The 18,489-nt window shown below is 41.7% G+C and overlaps 1 protein-coding gene across 1 annotated transcript in view; it reads right to left on the minus strand.

The window, feature by feature from the left end:
- DCLRE1C (DNA cross-link repair 1C) overlaps positions 1–18,489 on the minus strand; it is a 53,539-nt gene that overhangs the window by 21,562 nt on the left and 13,488 nt on the right. The window contains exons 2-9 of the mRNA XM_082649282.1: positions 18,117–18,168; positions 15,450–15,534; positions 11,641–11,700; positions 9,543–9,598; positions 8,907–9,008; positions 8,410–8,482; positions 8,124–8,264; positions 4,207–4,308 (exon numbers count right to left, since the gene is read on the minus strand). Of these exons, the coding sequence (XP_082505408.1) occupies positions 4,207–4,308; positions 8,124–8,264; positions 8,410–8,482; positions 8,907–9,008; positions 9,543–9,598; positions 11,641–11,700; positions 15,450–15,534; positions 18,117–18,168 (671 nt within the window). The remainder of the gene's footprint in view (positions 1–4,206; positions 4,309–8,123; positions 8,265–8,409; positions 8,483–8,906; positions 9,009–9,542; positions 9,599–11,640; positions 11,701–15,449; positions 15,535–18,116; positions 18,169–18,489) is intronic.

Consider the following 18,489-nt stretch of genomic DNA (forward strand, 5'->3'; position numbering starts at 1 on the left):
GCTGGAGTAGCAATTCTCATATCAGACAAAATAGACTTTAAAACAAAGACTATTAGAAGAGACAAAGAAGGACACTACATAATGATCAAGGGATCGATCCAAGAGGAAGATATAACAATTGTAAATATTTATGCACCCAACATAGGTGCACCTCAATACATAAGGCAAATACTAACAACCATAAAAGGGGAAATCGACAGTAACACATTCATAGTAGGGGACTTTAACACCCCACTTTCACCAATGGACAGATCATCTAAAATGAAATTAAATAAGGAAACACAAGCTTTAAATGATACATTAAACGAGATGGAGTTAATTGATATTTACAGGACATTCCATCCAAAAACAACAGAATACACATTTTTCTCAAGTGCTCATGGAACATTCTCCAGGATAGATCATATCTTGGGTCACAAATCAAGCCTTGGTAAATTTAAGAAAATTGAAATTGTATCAAGTATCTTTTCTGACCACAACGCCATGAGACTAGATATCAATTACAGGAAAAGATCTGTAAAAAATACAAACACATGGAGGCTAAACAATACACTACTTAATAATGAAGTGATCACTGAAGAAATCAAAGAGGAAATCAAAAAATACCTAGAAACAAATGACAATGGAGACACAACGACCCAAAACCTGTGGGATGCAGCAAAAGCAGTTCTAAGGGGGAAGTTTATAGCAATACAAGCCCACCTTAAGAAGCAGGAAACATCTCTAATAAACAACCTAACCTTGCACCTCAAGCAATTGGAGAAAGAAGAACAAAAAAACCCCAAAGCTAGCAGAAGGAAAGAAATCATAAAAATCAGATCAGAAATAAATGAAAAAGAAATGAAGGAAACAATAGCAAAGATCAATAAAACTAAAAGCTGGTTCTTTGAGAAGATAAACAAAATAGATAAACCACTAGCCAGACTCATCAAGAAAAAAAGGGAGAAGACTCAAATCAATAGGATTAGAAATGAAAAAGGAGAGGTAACAACTGACACTGCAGAAATAAAAGAGATCATGAGAGATTACTACAAGCAACTCTATGCCAATAAAATGGACAATCTGGAAGAAATGGACAAATTCTTAGAAATGCACAACCTGCCAAGACTGAATCAGGAAGAAATAGAAAATATGAACAGACCAATCACAAGCACTGAAATTGAAACTGTGATTAAAAATCTTCCAACAAACAAAAGCCCAGGACCAGATGGCTTCACAGGCGAATTCTATCAAACATTTAGAGAAGAGCTAACACCTATCCTTCTCAAACTCTTCCAAAATATAGCAGAGGGAGGAACACTCCCAAACTCCTTCTATGAGGCCACCATCACCTTGATACCAAAACCAGACAAGGATGTCACAAAGAAAGAAAACTACAGGCCAATATCACTGATGAACATAGATGCAAAAATCCTCAACAAAATACTAGCAAACAGAATCCAACAGCACATTAAAAGGATCATACACCATGATCAAGTGGGGTTTATTCCAGGAATGCAAGGATTCTTCAATATACGCAAATCTATCAATGTGATAAACCATATTAACAAACTGAAGAAGAAAAACCATATGATCATCTCAATAGATGCAGAGAAAGCTTTTGACAAAATTCAACACCCATTTATGATAAAAACCCTGCAGAAAGTAGGCATAGAGGGAACTTTCCTCAACATAATAAAGGCCATATATGACAAGTCCACAGCAAACATCATCCTCAATGGTGAAAAACTGAAAGCATTTCCACTAAGATCAGGAACAAGACAAGGTTGCCCACTCTCACCACTCTTATTCAACATAGTTTTGGAAGTTTTAGCCACAGCAATCAGAGAAGAAAAGGAAATAAAAGGAATCCAAATCGGAACAGAAGAAGTAAAGCTGTCACTGTTTGCAGATGACATGATCCTATACATAGAGAACCCTAAAGATGCTACCAGAAAACTACTAGAGCTAATCAATGAATTTGGTAAAGTGGCAGGATACAAAATTAATGCACAGAAATCTCTGGCATTCCTATATACTAATGATGAAAAATCTGAAAGTGAAATCAAGAAAACACTCCCATTTACCATTGCAACAAAAAGAATAAAATATCTAGGAATAAACCTACCTAAGGAGACAAAAGATCTGTATGCAGAAAATTATAAGACACTGATGAAAGAAATTAAAGATGATACAAATAGATGGAGAGATATACCATGTTCTTGGATTGGAAGAATCAACATTGTGAAAATGACTCTACTACCCAAAGCAATCTATAGATTCAATGCAATCCCTATCAAACTACCACTGGCATTTTTCACAGAACTAGAACAAAAAATTTCACAATTTGTATGGAAACACAAAAGACCCCGAATAGCCAAAGCAATCTTGAGAACGAAAGAAGGAACGGGAGGAATCAGGCTCCCAGACTTCAGACTATACTACAAAGCTACAGTTATCAAGACGGTATGGTACTGGCACAAAAACAGAAAGATAGATCAATGGAACAGGATAGAAAGCCCAGAGATAAACCCACGCACATATGGTCACCTTATCTTTGACAAAGGAGGCAGAAATGTACAGTGGAGAAAGGACAGCCTATTCAATAAGTGGTGCTGGGAAAACTGGACAGCTACATGTAGAAGTATGAGATTAGATCACTCCCTAACACCATACACAAAAATAAGCTCAAAATGGATTAAAGACCTAAATGTAAGGCCAGAAACTATCAAACTCTTAGAGGAAAACATAGGCAGAACACTCTATGACATAAATCACAGCAAGGTCCTTTTTGACCCACCTCCTAGAGAAATGGAAATAAAAACAAAAGTAAACAAATGGGACCTAATGAAACTTAAAAGCTTTTGCGCAGCAAAGGAAACCATAAAGAAGACCAATAGACAACCCTCAGAATGGGAGAAAATATTTGCAAATGAAGCAACGGACAAAGGATTAATCTCCAAAATTTATAAGCAGCTCATGCAGCTTAATAACAAAAAAACAAACAACCCAATCCAAAAATGGGCAGAAGACCTAAATAGACATTTCTCCAAAGAAGATATACAGAGTGCCAACAAACACATGAAAGAATGCTCAACATCACTAATCATTAGAGAAATGCAAATCAAAACTACAATGAGATATCATCTCACACCAGTCAGAATGGCCATCATCAAAAAATCTAGAAACAATAAATGCTGGAGAGGGTGTGGAGAAAAGGGAACCCTCTTACACTGTTGGTGGGAATGTAAATTGATACAGCCACTGTGGAGAACAGTATGGAGGTTCCTTAAAAAGCTACAAATAGAACTACCATATGACCCAGCAATCCCACTACTGGGCATATACCCTGAGAAAACCATAATTCAAAAAGAGTCATGTACCAAAATGTTCATTGCAGCTCTATTTACAATAGCCCGGAGATGGAAACAACCTAAGTGTCCATTATCGGATGAATGGATGAAGAAGATGTGGCACATATATACAATGGAATATTACTCAGGCATAAAAAGAAACGAAATTGAGCTATTTGTAATGAGGTGGATGGACCTAGAGTCTGTTATACAGAGTGAAGTAAGTCAGAAAGAGAAAGACAAATACAGTATGCTAACACATATATATGGAATTTAAGAAAAAAAAATGTCATGAAGAACCTAGGGGTAAAACAGGAATAAAGACACAGACCTACTAGAGAATGGACTTGAGGATATGGGGAGGGGGGAGGGTAAGCTGTGACAAAACAAGAGAATGGCATGGACATATATACACTACCAAAAGTAAGGTAGTTAGCTAGTGGGAAGCAGCCGCATAGCACAGGGAGATCAGCTCGGTGCTTTGTGACGGCCTGGAGGGGTGGGATAGGGAGGGTGGGAGGGAGGGAGACGCAAGAGGGAAGAGATATGGGAACATATGTATATGTATAACTGATTCACTTTGTTATAAAGCAGAAACTAACATACCATTGTAAAGCAATTATACTCCAATAAAGATGTAAAAAAAAATTAAAAGTACTGAATATCTGTGTCTGTTTCCTAATTAGGAAGTTTACGGTAATGGAATACAGTGATGTGTAGTTGCATGACCTTCATCTACGAACAAGATCTCAGCCTCAGTTTTTACGTTTGTAAATTGAAGAGCCAACAAAATGGAATTTGAGATTCCTTCTGGACCTAAAATTCTGTTTTTCATGGATCACACAAACAATAAGAGAAACACTTCACCTCATACCTTTGGATGCCGACACGCATGGATCTGAGTGTCACGGTCTGTTGTGAGATGATGAAGAATGTCAGGCATGTTTTGAAACATGTCTAGTTTATTCACGTGAACCTGAGGAAAACAACACAAATAAAGCACATTATTGGAACTGTATTTCCTGTAAATAAAGTGTTCAAGGGTAATTAGGCAAGGGTAAATCATCCAGTTAAAACTAAGTCTTTCTTCTTCCTCGAAGCCTAGTTTTCAGCTATTTCAACGCAGGACGCTGAGATCCCATTTCCAGCAGTCTGCGTTACCACCCGTTGTGGGTGGTAATAAAAAGTCTGGCGACTCGGCTGGTGGATTTCATTGGATTGATCCATCAAGAGTCATTCGATTCATATTTATAGTGCACCTGCTCTATGTCAAGCTTTATTCTAAATATGGGGTGTTCTGCAGAGAACAATCAAGAATCACTTGCTCATGGAATTCCCTGGCGGTCCAGTGGTTAGGACTTGGCACTTTCACTGCCGGGGCCCGGGTTTGATCCCTGGTCAGGGAACTAAGATCCCACAAGCCATGAGGCACAGCCAAAAAATAAATAAAATACTAAACAAATGAATCACTTGCTCATGAAGACACACACAACACGCTGCATACGGGCAGCTGGGGGAGAGGGAGGCCAGTGGGACGAGGAAGTGGAGACCCAGGTCCTCCCTTTCCACACACTTTTTATTGGATGAAAAGGAGGAGGGCAGATGCAAAAAAGCAAAACAAAACAAAACAAACCTCAGCCACCTTTAGAATTTTAAAGCGAATATGTTTTAAATTGTTAAAACCCACATGTCGGTTTTACTTGAATCGTTTTCTGGGTAGTTTTGAGTAAATAGCAAATACTTAGATTAATACAAGGATAATGAAATAGCACTCCTCAAAAAAGTATGCTCATTTTGAAGTCTGAATAACAAAACACTTTAGAATAATGTTAAATCGCTGTGGTAATTAATACCAAGACAGCTATAGCAAGAACCCGAGCATGAGACTTCCCTGGTGGCGCAGTGGTTAAGAATCCGCCTGCCAATGCAGGGGACACAGGTTCGAGCCCTGGTCCTGGAAGATGCCACATGCCGCGGAGCAACTAAGCCCGTGCGCCACAACTACTGAAGCCCGCGCACCTAGAGCCCGTGAGCCACAACTACTGAGCCTGCGTACTGCAACTACTGAAGCCCACGCGCCTAGAGCCTGTGCTCTGCAACAAGAGAAACCACCGCAATCAGAAGCCTGTGCACTGCAACAAAGAGCAGCTCCCGCTCGCCGCAACTAGAGAAAGCCCGCGCGCAGCAACGAAGACCCAACAGATCCAAAAATAAATAAATAAATTAAAAAAAGAACCTGAGCATGACTTCTTACTTATCCTGTGAGATCCTGTAACTTATCCTTATTCCTCTCACTACCTGTTTACTAATGAGTAACAAGAAGTAACAAGGAATTGACTTTTCTGGCCTAAGAAGGATATAAAAGAGGCAAATTCTGAGATGTACAGAGAAACAGGGAGAAACTTTCATCCTCACAAAAATGAAGATGCTTGAAAAGGTTGCCATAAATCATCTCTTAGGTCCCTCTATCAAAAGACCTCACCAGGGCCTTCCCTGGTGGTCCAGTGGTTAAGACTCCACGCTTCCACTGCAAGGGGGCGCAGGTTCGATCCCTGGTCGGGGAACAAAGATCCCGCATGCCGCCCAGCATGGACATAAATAAATAAATAAATTTTTAAATTAAAAAACCTCACTGTTCTCCCTTTTAAAATTCCTTCTCTAGAGTTGTTTCTAACCCCTACAGAGGGATTAAGAGACTTGAAAGAGGGCTCACTCTGGGGTGCCTCCGGGGTCACCTTCCTAAGGCCTGCTTTCTCTTCCCCCACCTCCATCCCTGGACCCCTCCTCGGCCCAGGGTTTCTCCCTATGAGGCCTCAGAGCTGGAGGAGCTTCCAGTCTTTTCGATTTCACACACCACTAAAATTCACAAAACAAATTTGGGACTGGTAAGTGGTTGTTACCTTTATATTTTGCCAAGACAGGACGTGAGAAAAAAAAAAAAAGCAAATAGTAAAATGTGTGCAACATACAACCTATTACCACTGTGATTTTAATTTAAAGGACCATTTGAACACCAAAGAACATAAGAACGACAATCTCAGAATGAAAGCAAGTCCTTCCCCAAATGGAGAATTGGCAGCTTTTCACCAAAAACATTTGGACACAAAAACTTAAGGAAGGAAGAAATTAAGGAAAGAAGGGCTTAGGAAGTAAGGGCTTAGGGAGGGAGGGAGGAATTTTTTAAATTGCAAATGCAGAAGCACTAAATCTTTTCAGTTTTACTAAATTACGTTGTATATAAGTGTTAAGTTCTTAGCACAAGTCTGTTAGCTGGGGGATAGATAGTAAAAGTTGACGAATGAAGTAGAATTTAAATGTCCGACTCGTTCCAGCGTTTCGTTTTGTCCAGAGTCGCCACCAAAACTCCATCTCCTCTCATGGGAAGCGGGCGCTGCAGGAAGCACTTGGCATGCTCACCCGGCTGCCCGGGGTCCCGAGAGCCCAGCATCGAGCCACCTGGAAGGGACGGGCGAACACTGGCTCCCAGCCTGACCTGATGTGAATCGTCCATGGGGAGGAGGCTCAGTGCCTCAGCACAGCGTTCTTCACACACTTCTGACCATGACCCCCAGTAAGAAATATGTTTCCACGGCAACCGAGGATGCATACGCAGCATGTATGTAGAGACGGTCCCAACTTGGGATGCTCGACCCAGGATTATTCGGCTTTGCGATGGTGAGAAACCAATATGCATCCAGTAGAAAACGGACTTCGGATTCTGAGTTACGATCTTTTCCTGAGCTGGCGGTACGATCCTCTCTCATGATGCTGGTCAGCACCGCAGCCAGCTGCCGCCCCAGTGAGCCACGCGATCCCGCGGGTGAACGGCCACCGTCCACACGCCGACCACCGTTCTGGACCCAGGCAACCATTCTGGTTTTCACTTTCACTACAGCACTCAATAAAGAACGCGAGACACTCCCCACTTTATTGTAAGATAGGCTTTGCGTCACGTGATTTTGCCTAACTGTAGGCTAATCCAAGTGTTGTGAGCGCTTTTTCTTTTTACATCTTTATTGGCGTGTAATTACGTTCCAATGTCACGTTAGTTTCTGCTGTACAACAAAGTGAATCAGCCCTATGTATACATATATCCCCATATCCCCTTCCCTCTTGCGTCTCCCTCCCTCCCTCCCTATCCCACCCCTCTAGGTGGTCACAAAGCACCGAGCTGATCTCCCTGTGCTATGCGGCTGCTTCCCACTAGCTATCTATTTTACATTTGGTAGTGTGTATATGTCCATGCTACTCTCTCACTTCGTCCCAGCTTCCCCTTCCCCCTCCCCGTGTCCTCAAGTCTGAGCAGGTTTAAGGTAGCTGAGGCTAAGCTGTGGTGTTCAGTGGGTCAGGGGTATTTAAATACATTTTGACTCAATGAGATTTTCAACTTACGATGCATTTATTGGGCCGTAGCCCTGTGGTTAAGTCGAGGAAGATCTAGATATGTACGTGTCTGATTCCCCAAATTTTCACAGGACAATGTTTATTCTGACTGTAAGCAATACACTCAGATATTTCCTAGTTCAATTTTATTCTCATTGCTGGTCACAAACACTGAATTTGTTTCATGACCCACAGTTTTGAAAAACTACTTCCTTTAGGGGACTTTTCACCAAAGGGCTCTTCCCACTGTCAATTCCTCCCAAGAGGAAGCGAATAAACAAAGACGACAAAGGCTGTCACGGTTTCCAGTTTTTGGGGAGGGGGGCTTGGGGGGAAAGGGGGAAGGAGGGGAAAGGCAGAGTTGGGAGGATGGACAGGACCAAGAGGAAAGAAAGAGCCGTCAGGCACCTGGACTCCGAACTCCTCGCTGAGGTTGGTGAAGAGATACTCGTACCCGTAGGCGGCCTTGCAGCTCAGCCACACTACGTGGTATGGACTCCGCGTGATCCAGCTGCGAACCAGCTCCAGGATCCCGTGCAGACACTCCTCCTGGGCAGGAAGGTTCAAAGGCAGTTAACGCTGTTCCATTCTCAGGATTCCCAGATATTCACGCAAATGGAGACAATCACCATGCGATCTGTAATCCCACAAGCTTCCCTCTAAGAAATGCGGGCCGTGCTCCAGGGAGACGTACCCGACTAGGAATTTGGTAATATTTCGGATCGCAGAAAGTCGTGTCTAAGTACACACTCTGGATGTCTTTCACTCTGAAAACAAAAATGAAACAAGGGGTGTGACTCACCTCATGGGAAATAAAATATGGATAAAATCTAAACTCTTCGTTAGAGAGAGAAAATCTAAGACATCCAAATGGATGTTCCATTTGGAATTTTTTTTTTTATTAACAACTTTGTCAGGAAATGATTTCCATATAACAAAATAACACAGATTTTGCATATGTGGTTCAGTGACTTGTGACCAATTCACGTAACTACTACCGCAGTCAGCACACGGAATGTTACCATTACCTCGTTTCAAGAGGAAAAGTTTGCTTTACTGTTACAAATATTATTATAATCGAGTTAGATTTCTAATAGAAACAAAGGCTCATATTTGGGGGGGGGGGAGAACAATAAAACCTTTAAAACAGTGCAGCCTTAACATTCAAGAATTACGTAAAGCCCAGAGTACCTGCCCCCAGAGTGCAGAAGCTCCATTCGAGCAGCTTCTCCTTTTGCCAATCTGAAGTCTCCCGTGTACAAGACGGTCCCATTGTTGCCCTGAAATAAAAACCTGAAAAGGGTACAGACCTCAGTGACTTCTAAGTCTCAGACAAAATCCTAATAAAGCAAATATATACTAAATCCACAGCCCATGTTGCCTGCCAAGCACAGCCACTATGATAATGGAACTTCCACAGCACTAAACCACACCAGGCACTCAGCTGCACCTCTTCCCAAAGGGGGAAAATAATAACATGATGGAGATATCGCTGAGTTTGCAAGAAATGTCCTCTGAAATACATCAGCACCTTCCACTGTGTACTGAGATCATCCCTGCTCATGGAGAGAAAAATCCATGTGATGGGAAAATGCAAAGCCAGTGGAAAGACTGCTACTGAAGACTTCCATTGTAAGAAAGCCACGTTTCGAACGTGACCTGCACCTCAGTCCCCCAAGTTCAATTTGGAAGCAAAGATTACAGGAATTGCCATCATAAGACTCGAACCTCCCTGTACAGGTTATTTTCTAGACCCTACAAGTTTATTTCTACAAATATAATACATATCTACACAAAATAAATGGGCAAAATAGATGAGCCCCTTACATAACTGATCCTGGGCAATGACCAGCTGGTAAGAGAGTCACAACAATCTCTTCCTTCTAAAAAGAAAATAAAAGAAGAAAATAATAATCATACAAGTTATCACTGGGACCCAGCTAAACAAATCCCTCCTGAATACAACACACACAACTACTTCCCAAGAACGGGGTGTGCCTTCCTCCTCATTTCCCCACTCTCCAAACCCTGGAAACAAGTGGAATCCTCACCCACAACAAATGGTTAAACGGAGAGTTACAGTGTGACACACCAATTCCACTCTTGGGTATACACGCGAGAGACGCGAAAACTCAGGTCCACACAAAACGTGAATGTTCAGCGCAGCGTTATTCACACTAGCCAGGGGAGAAGCAGCCAAAATGTCTACTGGCTGACGACTGAACCGGCAAAATGTGGTCTAGCCACACGATGGAATATTCTTTGGCCAAAAAAAGAAATGAAGAACTGATACATCCTACACCATGGATAAACACTGAAAGCATTATGCAAAGTGAAAGAAGTCACGAAACACCGCACACTGTATGAGTCCATTTAAATACGATGTCCAGAATGGGCAAATCCACAGAGACTTACACTAGACTAGCAGTGGCCAGGAGCTGGGGGGAGGGAGAAACAGGGTCCCGTACTTCTTTCTGGGCAATGAAAATATTCTGAAATTGATTGTGGTGATGGATACACAACTCTGTGAATACACTAAAAGCCATTGAACAGTGTACTTTAACTGGGGTGAATGGTACGGTATGTGAATTATGTCTCAATAAAGCTGTTATTTAAAAAAATAAAAATAAAAAGGAATTCCCTGGCAGTCAAGTGGTTAGAACTCCACGCTTCCACTGCAAGGAGCACGGGTTCAATCCCTGGTCAGGGAACTAGGTTCCTGCAAGCCACACGGACAGTTAAAAAAAAAAAAAGTCTGATGCAGCCTGGTCCCAAGTCACCATGCAGCACGCTGTACTGTCCTGTTAGGCGGAGCCTCATGGGCACTACAGCCTCTCGGGGCTCAGTACGTGGTGGGGCAGAGCTCTGGATGCGTCAGCTCTCCACTCGACCATGGTAACTCCCCCTGGATGTCTGACATCGTTCGTTCCAAAGGCCCTTTAGAAGGGGCTTTCTCGCTGGTTGGAGCTGGAGACACACAGTCTCAGTGGGAGAGGAGAAATGGAAAGGACAAGAGCAGGGCGGCTGGACTCAGCTCACCAAGAGCCACCTGCTGCCCGGTGCCTGATTCTGAGAAAGCCTTTCACCAACACACATTACAGGCCACCGGCACTGACAGCATATCCCCAAAAGTGTCAGCTAACTGAGCTCAGGATGGCATTTAGGAAGGTTCAGGCCATCCCTCTCCCCTCCCTCAGGACAGTAAGTCTAGAAGTACTCCAATGCCTGATCTCCTCCAGGGAGGACATGTGAAATGTCGGCCCCTGTCCCATCACAGTCACACCACCAAGGACACCCTTCAGAGTTAAACGTGTCCACAGAGCAGGTTCTAATCGGGCTATGGAACAAATATTAACTAGATTTGCCATAAGATTAGGAAAACACTGCCTAGCCCTAGGTATAATTTGAGATAAAAATAAATAAATACAGAAAAGGTGGGTTGGTACTCCTACTTACTATTAAAAAAGATAAATGCACAACACAAAAGTACCTGCCTCTAAATATAAGGACAAAAAAATAAATTGGATCCACTTGGACAATGTCTTTTTCTTGAATACGAAAATGATTCAGAAAAAAAAGATCACAATATACATAAATTTGCTGCAAAAACATTAAGCACAGTTTTATATCCTGAACATTATAATAAACTTAATGAATGTGACAATCACACTGTATGGTAACATCATTTCTATGGAGCTCCTATAGTTAGCATGTGACACTAAACAGAAGCAGTTCCCACATGGTCCAGTCCTTCGGATGTAGAAAATAAATACATCACAAACGTTTTTTCCCTACAAACTCACTCATTTACTATAAATTTTATTTCTGGTTACATGAGCAATCAAATCATGGAGAAAGACAAACAATCATTTAATGATCGGTATAATAATAATTTTTAAAAACACAGTATTTAATATTTAGTTACCTCGCCTGACGCTTCATCGACTAAAGATATCTGGGTAGGAGTTTCAATTTCAATGGATATCTATTAAAATAAAATAAGAGGTCATGTATACATTGCATTATACATTTTCATGGGTTTTCATGGCTTTATATGCCTTTGCCATCTCAAACACAGAAAGGGAACTAAGAGACGTTACAGACTCTCTGTGGAACAATTTCTGATTTCACTATAATAATGGTTTAACAGCCCCAAACATGATAAAGCTAATACAGTACCTTTCCTGAAGTTGATGTGGCAATATGGATTGAATGGCTTATAAACTTACACATCCTCAGACACAGCAATCCTACATCTATGAATTCAATTTTCCTCCCTTCACCTCTCCATGTATTCTATGTGTTTAGGTTTTCTGCTGCAGAACACAGTCTGCCATCAGTCCATGGTGCGTTGGCCTAATTCACAGATTTGAGCTGCTATGAAAAGGTCGGCGTGTGTGTGCACATTTTACTAGAAGAGCGAGGAGCACAGAGAGGCATCCAGTAAGTAGCTGTTGAATAAACAGAATTTCCCACCTTTCTAGCCCACTGATGTCATAAGATTTACAGTGACTGAAATTCAGGTGTGAAAATATCCTTGCATTTCTGGAATAAACACACTGTATTCGTGATACACTATTTTTTAATACTGCGAGATTCAGTCAGCTATGACCTTAATTAGGATATTCACACGTGAAATGGCCCTTTTTCCCCCACTTACTATCACTATCCATTCTGCCAGTGAGGTTGAGCAGCTTATCTTTTTAGTCTCTCCTACAACAGGGATCATTTGTTCTTTGAACATTTGGCAAAACGCACCTATAAAACCATCTGGGTGTGGGGCTTTTTTGAAGAAGGGTTCTTTGAAAACTGTTTTAATGTCTTTGACGCCTACTTCTTTATTCAAGTGGTCTACTTTTCTTCCCTCAATTTGGTATTTTCCTACTTTTCCAGTATTTATCCACTGTGTCTAAATTATTGAATATACTATCATATTAATTTTCAAGACAAGGCACTGCTATTATTAATAGGTATTTTCCTTTTTATCATTCTGTATTTTTATATGCATCTTTGTTCTTTTAATCGATCTTGGCAAGATTTATCTCTATTTCGTTTTGTTTTCTTTTGTTTGTTTTGTTTCTTTGCTTTGGCCACACTGTGCGGCATGTGGGATCTTAGTTCCCCAACCAGAAATCAAACCCGCATCCCCTGCATTGGAAGCACAGTCTTAACTGACGGACCACCAGGAAGTCCCTAAATTTACCTCTATTTCTCTAGAAACCAGCTTTTACTTTTGTTAATCTTCCCTTTTATTTTCTGTGGTAGTTAGTCTCTATATCACTAACCTGTCCTTTTCTATTATTTTCTTCTTTCACATATCCTTAGGTTTGCTTTGTTGCTCCTTTTCATTCTTCTTGAGTCAAAGACTTATTCCATTTAGTTCCAGTCTGTTTTCTAAGAAATGCATTTAATGCTCTCAATTTCCCTTCAAGTACTAACTGAGCTGTGCTCCACACACTTTGACATGTCACACTTTCATTGTCCATCAGTCCTAAGTATTGTATGTTTTTCTTTACAATTTCCTCTTTAACCTAGAGTTGCTTGTGGTATGCATTTAGCTCCCATATGTATGGGATGATTTTAACTCTCCTTGTATGTCTGATTTCCAACATCATTGTATTACCATTGTATTACCATCTTTTACCATTGTATTATGGTAAAAGAACAGACCACTAGGGTTTCTTGAAACTTCTTTACTGACGTAGTGCTCAGTTTTGATAAACCTTCCAAGTTTACCCAAAGATCTCCTCTCTGTCCGGTTTAAGGCTCTGTGTTTCGTCTGGTTCGCACGTATTAATTACGCCATTTAAATCTTCTGTACCTTCACTTACTTCCTGTCTCCCTCATCTCTCAGCTTCTGAGAGTGGTCTGGGTAGCTCTCCAGCTACCCTTTCTCCCTTAGATTATGAGGTGGCCTTGAACTACATCCACTCAGCTGACCTGGAATGATCCTACAAGCCCCTTCCAGGTACACTTCCAGGTTAGCAGTGGCCACAAGAAACACCTGTGTGAGATTTGGAAGGCAGACGTGAACTAGCAGCCATTTTTCAATGCTCTGAAAGGCACCAGAAATTATAACAGCCCAGGTACGCTGTTGACCTGTTGGCTTACCTCACCGACATGGGCAGTATGGCGGCAGCTCCGTCTTCCGCTGGGTATCCTCCCGAGCTTCTTGGAGCCCTGGGCCACGTGTGTGGAACTCAGTGACCAAGGAGTGGGAGGCAGACATGGGTCCCCATTTGTCCCTGTGGACTCCAGCCTATCTCTGCTCCTCTCTCCTTTTTCAGCTTTCCTTCCTGACTGCTGGCCAGATTGACCCACAGTAACTTCAGGTCTAATACCAAGGCCAAGGTTACAGCCTTGCTGTTGTGTCCCTCTGCAGAGGGGGGACGGATCCCACCCCAACTGACAGATCAGAGGCTAAGACTGAAGATGCCACACATGAACGAAGAGAGTGTGAAAACACTGCGGTATGTTCACTGTGGGACCTTCTGGGGAGAGCAGGCTGGGAGGAAGTGGTTTTTGTGACCTGAGAAAATGGGAGCAGGTGGCCCTGGTTTTTATCGTGGTTACAGGGTGGGCCTGGGCTTGCATGTTTGAAATCCATGTAGGCACCAAGGAAGGGGCAGGCTTTTTTTTTTTTTTTTTAATCAGTTTGCCCAGATGTGGGGCAAGTGGAGGTGGGAGCGGAAAGCTGCCAGCAATCAGACATCAAACATTCTTGGTGATGCTTGTTCAGACTTCTCTGCCAGCACACCCAGTTCCTGACGGTTTAATCCATATCACAAACCCTGATGCTATCTGCTCCTCGTGGTTCTTCCTCTGCTCAAGCACTGGGTGGTCAGGTACTACTGCATCCAGGTTGAGGCTACTTTGTCAATTGCATTTATGTTCATATCTTCTTGATACTATTAAAAGGTTGTTCCTTTTAATAGTAAATAACATCTTCTTTGACGCTTATGATATTTTTTTTTGCCTTCAATCTCTGTATGATATAAAAGTTGCCACTCTGGCATGTTTAGCTTCTAATTGTTCATTATATTTTTTCCTTTTTATTTTTTCTCCTTTAACCTGCATTTTTCCTTTAGAGTAATTTATGTCTCTTGTAGACCAAGACTGGTGGATCTTTTTTTTTTTTTAGCCCAAACCAAGAATTTGTCTTTTGATCCAGGGTTGAAGTAAATCCATTCATATTCATAGCAATTACTGTTATAATAGAACTTGTACCACCATCTTCACATTCTCAACGTGCCATGCTTTTTTCTCCCCTTTACCTTCTGTTGGATAGATCCATTTTATTCTGCCACATTCAAAAGTATCCATTCTATTTTCATTCTGATTGTTATCCCTTTCTTATTATAACCCATAAATTCTGTTTGTTTTTCCTAATCTATCCCATGATCTAAATAAAAGGATTTATCAATTATGTTAATGAATGTTTTATACTTTAAAGTAATAAAACGTAACTCAGCAAGAGAGCCTGTGAGATTAGACAAAACTAAGAATCTAGGTCAACATGTTGAGGGACAAGAAAGAAAAATCAGCAGCGATAAAATGCCAACCTCTTCCAAGCTAATGAATTACAAAGGCTGACCAGCAACACTGTAATTACTGTGGGTAAATACAGTGTGGAGGAAGCGGGCTGTGAATAATGCCAATGCTTTGCTCAATACACCTCAAAACGTATTTCCCACTTGGAAGGAGAATTAGTGTCATTCAAAAAATAAAACTTACGATTCGTTTCTCCCAAAATCTGTACCTCGGGCTCGTTAACAACAGCTCTTTAGTAACAGGCGAACAGTATAAGTACACCTTCAAGCTGAAAACAAGAGACCAAAAAAATCGAGAATGAGACATCTGGGTGACTAGGAAATATGTTTCAAAGTATGTCAGTTGCCTTGAATAATTCAGAAACTGAGCTGGCAGGCCAATACTCCAGTGCCCACCTCAGTCCCATCGAGACTATAAAGGGACGGGCAAGAAGCAGAGGAGGGAAAATACTGTGTCCTCTGACCTCCTCAAAGGCTGGTCCTCACCATTCTCATCTTAAAGACACAGGTTTTAGACAATCAGGTATGTCTGGAGAGATACCACCCAATGGTAAACTACCTCTGCAGAAAGGGAAGTGGGACAGGAGACGGCTGCCTTTTACTTCATATAAATCTATTCTGTTTATGTTTAGTGGGCAGAAATCAACTTCATGACAATCTTTAAAAATTCAACACTCCAGTTCAGAGGTTAGGAATACAGTCTACAGCGGATCATACTTTCCAGAGATGCCCACACTGACGTATACACCCTAACCACACACCGTCTTCTTACAAAGTGGTCATGGAAATTCCCCCACTGACAGGAGGCATCTGTGTTAACCTCCCCTTGAACCCAGACAGAGCTTTGTAACTGCCTTAGCCAACAGAACGTGATGGACATAATACAGCAGGCCTTTCGAGGCTAGATCTCCAGGCAGTGCGGCTGCCGCTGGCCCTCTCTTGGGACATACACTTTTATTTTAGTTTCCATTTAAGAAGTCCCGCTATTCTGAAACCACTATGCTGAAGAGCTATTTTTTAGAGACAGAGATGCCCAAAGTGCCCCAACTGTTTGAGTCTCCCCAGCCCAGATGTCAGACATTGAATGAATGAGCCTTCAGGTAATGTCAGCCCCCATACGACACCCAGTCAGGCAGAAACCAGCCATCCCCACTGTACCCTGTCAGAACTCCTGACCCATAGAAACAGACAGAGAGAATACATGATCAGTGTTGTTTTAAGTCACTGAGTTTGGGGGTAGTTTGTTACGCAGCAATAGATAACTAATACATAGGCTCTAAAATCAGACAGACCTGGTGGGAATCCTGGTCCTGCCACTTACTGGCTGTGTGACCTTGGGCAACTAATTTAACCCTTCTGGTTCCTCAGTTTCCTCATCTGTAAGATAGAAATAATAATAGTATCTATTCAAAATATCATCAAGAGGCTCTAAGGAGAATGTCAGCTCCAAGAAGAGAGGGATTTTTGCCTATTTTCCTCACTACTGTATCTTCAACATCTAGTATGAATATATATTTTTTCCTTTTTTTTTTTTTTTTTTTGCGATACGCGGGCCTCTCACTGTTGTGGCCTCTCCCGTTGTGGAGCACAGGCTCCAGACGCGCAGGCTCAGTGGCCATGGCTCACGGGCCCAGCTGCCACGCGGCATGTGGGATCTTCCTGGACTGGGGCACAAACCCGTGTCCCCTGCATTGGCAGGTGGACTCTCAACCACTGCGCCACCAGGGAAGCCCATGAATATATATTTTTAATAAATATTAGCTACCATTATCAAAAACACAGACTATTGATATCACTTAGCAAAGAAGCCTGCTAAGTCAAAGATCAAATAGTCAAAAAGTCAATAGGGTCCTTTCTATATACAGCTGACCCTTGAACAACATGGATTTCAACTGGGAGGGTCCACTTACGTACAGAATTTTTTTCTTCACTAAATAAGTACCATAGTACTACACAATCTGCAGTTAGTTGAACCCATAGACGCGGAACCAGGATAGGGAGGGCCAACTATAAAGTTATATGTGGATTTTTGACCTCATAGAAGGTCGGTGCCCCTAACCACTGTGTTGTTCAAGGGTCAACTGCATATATCTTGAGAATTTGGAATCTGACTTAGGCAATGACTGCAGGAAAAGAATGCAATGACTCAGCTTTAAGAAAGGATCCAGCAATATTATATGACTCTTTATAATGGAACAATCATTTACGCACACACACAGACACACTCTTACAGAAATAAAAATGAACAGACTATTACTGCACCCAATAGCATGAATGAATCATTCAAATATAATGTTAAGTAAAAGAAAACAAGTAGAAGAGTCTATTCAGTATGATTCTATTTAAATACAGTTCAAAAACAACCAAAGCTAAATGATGATGACAAAAGTCAGAAGAGAGGTTACCTGTGGGTGGGGAAGACTGACTGGGGGAGGGACAGGGTTCTGTCCCAGGATATTGATGCTGTTCTATTTCTTGGACTGGGCAGACACTACACATGTGTTCACTTATAAAAGTTCATCAGACTATTCCCATATGATGTGAGTACTTTTCTATGTAGATGTTACAGCTCAATTAAAATTTTTACTTAAAAAAATAGAACACACAAATAAATAGCAAAGGAAGTTACCTGGGGACCTCCCTGGTGGTCCAGTGGCTAAGGCTCTGCGCTCCCAATGCAGGGGACCTGGGTTCAATCCCTGGTCAGGGAACTAGATCCCACATGCCACAACTAAGAGTTTGTATGCTGCAGCTAAAGTTCCCACATGCTGCAACTAAAGATCCACATGCCACAACTAAGCCCCAGCTCAGCCCAATAAATAATTTTAAAAAAGAAAAGAAAAGAAATTACCTGCACTCCAACCTTCTTTTCAAGGTAGGGGCTCTTAATCCTTTCATGTGATCTGAAAACAAAAGAATCAGAAATCATAAATACATTATCTTTTTCAGAGGATTCCTTGGCCCAAGGAAACTGAGCTGTCTGTTCTTTTTAGGCTTCCTTTCAAGAGAAAATAAATGAGAGGTTCACTTTTATAGGAGCACTGATTTGTATGAGCTACTGGCTCTTGCTTCTGCAGATGAAGAATCCACTCAAAATAGGAAAAGAACCACTAAAAGTTGACCACCTCTGAGCCAACAGAAGCCATTTAAAAGGAGAATGATCCTCTGCATCTTAGGGCAGAGTCTAAATCACTCAGAGTAGCCACAGAAGAATGCATGACCTC

The sequence above is a fragment of the Grampus griseus genome, assembly GCF_964374135.1.
Source record: "Grampus griseus genome assembly, chromosome: 2".
NCBI classification, from domain to species: domain Eukaryota; kingdom Metazoa; phylum Chordata; class Mammalia; order Artiodactyla; family Delphinidae; genus Grampus; species Grampus griseus.